This window comes from Nelumbo nucifera, chromosome 2 (assembly GCF_055504915.1).
Source record: "Nelumbo nucifera cultivar China Antique chromosome 2, China Antique-T2T, whole genome shotgun sequence".
In the NCBI taxonomy this organism is placed as follows: Eukaryota; Viridiplantae; Streptophyta; class Magnoliopsida; order Proteales; family Nelumbonaceae; genus Nelumbo; species Nelumbo nucifera.
This window is the reverse complement of record NC_142650.1, coordinates 88,298,401-88,305,148: the sequence shown is the minus strand read 5'-3', so window position 1 is coordinate 88,305,148 and position 6,748 is coordinate 88,298,401. Positions and strand designations below refer to the sequence as shown.

Genomic DNA, 6,748 nt, shown 5'->3' with positions numbered 1-6,748 from the left:
TCCCTTATATACATACAACACACTAAGGTATTAATTTAGTCCAAATCAAAAAGAAGAAAGAGAGAGAGAGATTTGAAAAAGCGACTTTCACACAGAGACAGTTCTTTTGAAGATGAATGAACCTTGAGAGAGAGAGAGATGCTACAGGGTAACAACTAACAAAGGAAGAAAGAGATTCGATCCAAACCAAACTAAAATGCAATGGTTCTGGTTCTCCATGTCTGATCTCCCCCCACAAACTCAAAGCTTCTCTTTGGTTACGTACTCCATGATTCAAAATATCGCGATATGTTGAGGAGAAAAAACGAAACATATGGTAATGTACGGTGTACTCGTGACCCGAAATACAACTGTTCTGACTATTTGAACCCGACAAATCTGCCCCCATACCGAAACGAAACGGATTATTCATTTTAGTAGTGTCAGGAAGGACAATTCCACAACCCTGAACCCGATACGATACGATAAATTGGCGATGGATGGTCATGTGACCTATAGAGAGAGAGAGTGGCAGATAATAACAAAAACCCAAAAACGAAAAAGTCTCGCCTAGAGTGATTAGAGGAAGCCAGCAGTTTCGCTTTTTAGGAGACCAAACACAGAGCACACAAAGAGAAAAATGAGGGATAGATAGAGAAAGCTCAGAGCATGGAAGGAAGAAAGGAAGAAGAGAGAAGATGAGAGAAACTAAGAAGTAAGGAAGAAAGGCTGGTAACAAGAGCAAGAAATAAAAAAAAAAAAGTAATAAAAGAAGATAGGGGTCGTTATTGCATTTTTTTGCTCTCTGATGCTTCTGCTTTCTCTTTCTCTTTCTCTCTCTCTCTCGGTCTCTCTGTAACCGAAGCTCAGTAGGTCTATCTCTCTTTCCATCTCTCTTTAAATACTTTTTAGCAGAAGCGTCAGTGGCAGTAATAGCAGCAGTGGCAGCAACAACAGCAGAAGCAGCGGCAGAAGCTGTAGTAAGAGAAGAAAACCAAAGAAAATAACAAGATCTCACTTATTAGTCTTTCTCTCTCTCTATATCTCTCTCAGAAGAATTTCAGAGTCCCCACTTATGCCCATAAGCGCAGTAGAAAGATTGCTAGATTTTTAAGTTTGGATTTTACCTTTTTTTTTCCCCTTGAATTTTGAGTTTTTGGGTCTTAGATAAATAGATAGATTGGATTTGTTAGCAGAAGCAGCAGTTGTGGCTACTACAAGGAGGTTACCTTCCGATTCTGGAGCTTTTGCAGACTGGGTGGCTTCATCCTCTACCACCGGCCGTGCCGACGATCTTTCCCTTGGTTTCAATGCCGGGGCCGCCGGAGGAGGAAACGGAAGCGCCACTGCAACTGGTGGTGGTGGTGGAACTGGTGCCGGGTGGTCTTCTTCGACTCGGCAGATTAATTATGGGCTCCCGTCAGATATGGGTATGGTGGGTCTTCGTGACGTATTCGTTGTTGCTCCGGCTTCGTCGTTCCACCACAACCAACAGCACGAGCCTATTCTCTCCGACCACCACCACCAAATCAACAATTCGAACGCTGCCACTGCTCTCGGAGTCGGCGTCGGTGTCGGCGTTATTCCTCTTCTTACAGCGTCTTGTCTTGGCCCAGCTAATGTCGGAATCGATGATGGAGATAATATGAACAGTCGTAGTAGAGGTGGTGGAATTCACTTATGGCAGAACCAGCAGCCTCAGAATTATCTGAAGAAACCCATGCTGATCGATCACAACAATTCTGCGAATTTGCTTAGCAGTAGCAACAACGGTGCTTGTGGTGGCACTGGTAGTGGCGGCCTTGGTATGACTTCCACGACTTCAACGGCCGCGACGTGCCAAGATTGTGGAAACCAGGCCAAGAAAGACTGTAACCACCGCCGGTGTAGGACTTGTTGCAAAAGTCGTGGCTTTGATTGTCCTACTCATGTTAAGAGCACTTGGGTTCCCGCCGCTCGTCGACGCGAACGTCATCTCTCCGCTGCCGCGGCTGCCGCTGCTGCTGGCTCGTCTGGGTCTACATCTGCTGTCAAGAAGCCTAGGCTCATCGCCTCTCAAACTACGACTGCGTCTCACACTTCAACATCCAACACCACTCCTCCTAGAAGCTTCGACACTAGTTCTAGCCATCAAGGTCTGAAATTTGACGTTCTCTCTTCGTATATTCTTTATAATTACGTTTCTACATGCTCTGATAGTAATTCAGAATAGATTTTACTTGGGTTTTGTTTGAATTACAGATGCGAGTTTCCGAGAAACATTGCCGGGGCAAATCCGTGCACCGGCGGTCTTCAAGTGTGTCCGCGTGACTGCCGTTGACGACGGAGAAGGCGAGTATGCTTACCAGGCGGTCGTAAAGATTGGTGGTCATGTGTTTAAAGGGTTCCTATACGATCAAGGCGTCGATGGGAGAGATGGGTTCCCGAATATCTCAGACTTGCATTTAGGGGGTGGGAGTGGCGGTGGTGGGACTAGGAACGGAGCTTCATCTTCATCGCCAATTCTCGATCCATCTGATGTTTATGCCGCCTCCGGCGGTGGATTGCTTGGAGGTACGGCTTACGGTAACCCAATAAATTGAGTGAGTTCTCTTCCGGAATGGTGTATCCGGCGGTGGATTTAAGTGCTCTCAACGGTGACCGGCAATGTCGTCGGTTTTCTTATATTCATCTACTGATAATGAATAGGCTTTCAGTAGAGTATTCTTGTAATCTGTGTATCTTTTCTAACTGCTATGTCTCTATTGATCATTTCAGCTTCTTTGTTTGATTTTCATTTTTTTTTTCATCTTTTTATTTCTATTTTCACTTCTTATGTTATAGTTATCTGCAGTCGTCCTTTTACCTAATAAGGTGGAGCAACTATTTTATTCTAACAATGCAAGAAATGCCATTTGAGTAGGGAATTTAACTTCTCAGATCTCTCAACTAAAAAAACTATTTGTTGTACTGAGATGATATTATTACCAGCTGGGATTTGTTACTTGTTTTCTGTTTTCTGATCTGTTGATCATACAGATATATTTGCAGTGTAACCTCCTAATAAAGGGGAGATCCACAGTTGTAATCAAACCATTTCCCCTAGCTTAAGAGATTGCCTCATTTATGGGTCAGACTTCATTGATGAACCCTGGTTTTTTGATTTAAGCTTGTTTTGTAGTCATCTCAAGAAGTTAATGTGGATAATGCAGCTTTAGAAACCGGCAAGATAGTTGTTGCAATGTCACTGTCATTTATTATCAAAGCAAAAGGAAGCTTTACAAGGGTGTCCTTTTCTCCTCACCTTGCTGTCTATATCATTCATTTCTTCAATGCAGGCAGCATTGTAATTACATGCATGAAAGGGTGTAGGTAAATTAAATCAGTCCTTGCTTTAGGTGTTGCACATGTGTTTGGTTGGCTTTGCTTCTTAGGGTTTCCTAATACACATGTTCTCTCAGTACAGACTGATGTACTGATGAGTTTGTGGAATTGGGAAGTAATAGAAGTCTAAGAAGTAAAAAGTTAGCAGCTGGACGGTCATGGGAAGTATATGCATTTAATTTTGTTGGCTGTTGCTGTTCACATTGTGGTGGATTTTGGTCTCCCAAAGCCAAACTGTGCCCAACTGATTTAATTGCTGTCAGGATGCCTTTCTGTCTGTAATAGTTTTTAATGCCTTGGAACAATGCAGAAAATGTGTGTTTTTAAGTTTATTTGTACATTGTTGAGTGTTGACTAATGTGAATAAAATAAAATGACACCAACTTCTGCTATATGGTGCTTCTTTGACTTTCAGTTTCTTCAATTGCATCCTTCTTTCAACTTTCTAGTTTCTAGTACTTGTGTAATGGGCATACCTAATGGTTGCAATTGCCTTAAATGTATAATCCCTACTTGGTAAAAATGTATGAGTTATAAATGTGATGCCAACCATGGCTTCGTATATTAAAAGATTGTCCGGTTAAATGGACCGAAGCTTTTGTATTTATGATGGATGTTTATTCTATATATATATAGAGTTTGGATCATCTAAAAACAATGAATTTTACTTAATTGTGTGTAACTGGTATTTACATAATTGCATTGACATGCTTTTCTGTGCATCTGTTAATTTAATGTGGTTGAATTCTCAGTGAAATTCATGGTCTTTGGGAAAGGAATTTAGATTCTAGGACCATTTGCTGTCATTCTGCTCATGGATGGTAGAAGAGGGCATTGTGCACATAAATAATTGATTTGTTCAAACATACACATTTTGTGTTTGTATGTTGTGTGATCAATTCATTGATAACTTTTCAACTTTTCTAATAGAGCCTCTCAGGTGGATAGTTTTGCATGTGGCCGGGCGAGCTGTATTCAGGTCACTTCAAATTCTCATCAGAGAAAGATACTGGGACTAGGATTTCTAACCCTATTTTTCTTCTTCAAAGTCCTTAATAGATATGCTACTTATTTAAAAGAAAAGCTGATATGTTTTTCTGGGTCTTCTTGCTTGCTGTTTGCTTCTAAAACAATCATCTGGCAGCTTTATAGTAGTGTTAGATACGTGTTTTATCATTTGACCTTGTACGAAATAGAGAAACTTCTGAAGTTGTAACGTTTGTTCTACTTATCCTTGCATTATTCTTTCCCAACATATGGTACTGTGTCTTATAGGCATGATATATCTTTATTACATGTATTACATGAATGCCATTCTATGTGTATTGTGGTGTGCTATGGGCTGATGGGTGTATGGGATGCAGGTTTGAATGTATTTGTATGAAATTTTGTGTGTTAATTCCTCGTCAAAGTTAAACATTATTTCCCTTTTCCTGTATGCAAGCTTGCTTCATCAATGGATGGATGGAGTCCCAAAAAAGACTTTTTGATGGTTCAATAGAAATGTGGTTAGCAGAGAGACTTACTGTCATCGTTTATTTTTTATCTTTAAAAAGCCATACCATCATTTTGGTCTGTTTTGCATTTCATATTGTGTATAGAGATGTTTTATAGTTCATTGAGATGTAATCATGTTGCCGAACACCCCCCTTGGTTGTCTAAACTCTGAAGGGATGTAAATGTGATTCATCTGAATTCATACTAGCCTATCATAGGGGACCAGTGTCTGACTTTGGTATACTTGTTACTTTGTTTTGCACTTCTGATCCCTCGGTTGGAACAATTAATGCAAGTTAAATCTTCTTCACATTTTAATGTGCTAGCTGTTGTCATGGCTACGTGACAGTGATAGGGTGTTCTATTATTGAATTCTATACAAATCGATAGTTATATTTCCATTTATGCTTTGTAGAAGTATGGAAGCAATATCACTTGTGACACTTCTAATATTTCATAACTAAGGGTTATTATACTATATGAGAATTTCACCTTGTCAATTGTGGCAGATGATTTTTCAGGTGCATCATTGATGAGAGAAAAAAGAAAAAAACTATGCTATAGAAACCTTGATATGGATGTATTTTTCTGTGATGTATTTTTTGGTAAAAGTTCTGCGATTAATTGTGTATTTTGTCTTGATGATGATAGCTTGTACCCATTATCTATAGCAGGATAAAATTACCCGCCTAATCCTTCACTTGGTGGCCATTTGATAACGAATGAAGTGGCTGAACTTGATCACTACACTTAATGATAATAGTCATATAACAACGTACTTGGGGGTATATTTATCAACCCAACCTGCCATTTGCCCATTAATGAGTCTACAGAACCTATTTGATGAGTTTTTCACCAAGGGACAAAGCAATAATCCATTCATTCCATTCATCCATTCTTCAAATTAAGCAGATGAATCTTATTTATTGATTTTGAGCCATGCACAGCAGCTTGAAAATAGTGAGGGGGCATGGGGATCCAAAACGATTCATTCGCAGTTTCAACTTTGTATGTGCAGGAACTCTGTGCAGAAGTCCTTCGATTGATAATTAGTATTGGTGGAATCATAGATTGTATTTTTGCGTAGTGTCGAAGACAGTTTGGAATCGTAGAGGCATATTTGTTTGTGTTGGATGCGATGTTGGTTATTGCATTCAAGCAATGTTACGTTGCTCAATGTCTCGGAGAATGTTACGTTCTCATGAGTGAATTGTGGGGTCAAGCTTTTGCTTTGAAGGAGCTTTTGTTCCTTCAAAAACTAGAGTCTTCCCACATGATGCTGTAAATTTCTCTTCCCCATATCGTTTCTTCCCGTTTCGTTTTCGTCATCTAAGTTGAATGGGTTCGAGTCTCTATTCTATCAACTATCGGAATTTGTGTTTCAACGTTCTACACCAAGCCAAAGGGAAACTAAAGCTGTGAACTTTGGTTGGCAATGGAAAGCTAGTAGTATTTTGTCGTTCCATGATTTTAATGCTCAAGCTTTTGGGCTGTTGATGAAATTTTCTGATCAACTGCTGATTCATGGGTTTCATCCTGCATGGTTATTTGAACTTTTGTTCACAGATTTGTGCATGGTTAGGTACTTGGGTCCAAGGCTTTCTGCCAACACAGCTGGTGGATTCATTCCACAATCCATGTATCGTGGAAGAATCAATTAATTGTCGTTTGTCACTGTTGTATTTTACTTGGCGCTTTATTTCTTTGTTTCCTCCCGTCCATATGTGGTGGTGGTGGTGGTGCATGATTATTGATGCCCTCTCACTTCAGTACATGAAGGATGAAGGATGAAGGGTGAAGCCTCTTCTCAGTCGTTCTCATTGCGAGTTTACGATGCATGTTTCCGTTCAATGACCGAAATGCCCTTTTTACTGCATCCAGACATTCAGTAGAATCCAATCCCCATAAA

At 40.1% G+C, this 6,748-nt stretch overlaps 1 protein-coding gene across 1 annotated transcript; it reads left to right on the top strand.

Annotated features, from left to right (window-relative positions):
• The first annotated feature begins 547 nt into the window (after positions 1-547).
• On the top strand, positions 548-2,855 carry LOC104606079 (protein LATERAL ROOT PRIMORDIUM 1-like). Its single transcript, XM_019199221.2, has 2 exons — positions 548-2,114; positions 2,221-2,855. Exons 1-2 carry the CDS (start codon positions 1,406-1,408, stop codon positions 2,559-2,561), a joined length of 1,050 nt encoding a protein of 349 aa, XP_019054766.1. The 5' UTR covers positions 548-1,405; the 3' UTR covers positions 2,562-2,855.
• Positions 2,856-6,748: the final 3,893 nt, after the last annotated feature.

Coding starts and splice junctions, on each gene's coding strand:
- LOC104606079 (XM_019199221.2), top strand. CDS start 1,406: ATGGGTATGGTGGGTCTTCGTGACGTATTCGTTGTTGCTCCGGCTTCG. Junction 2,115..2,220: donor CACTAGTTCTAGCCATCAAG/GTCTGAAATTTG, acceptor TTTGAATTACAG/ATGCGAGTTTCCGAGAAACA.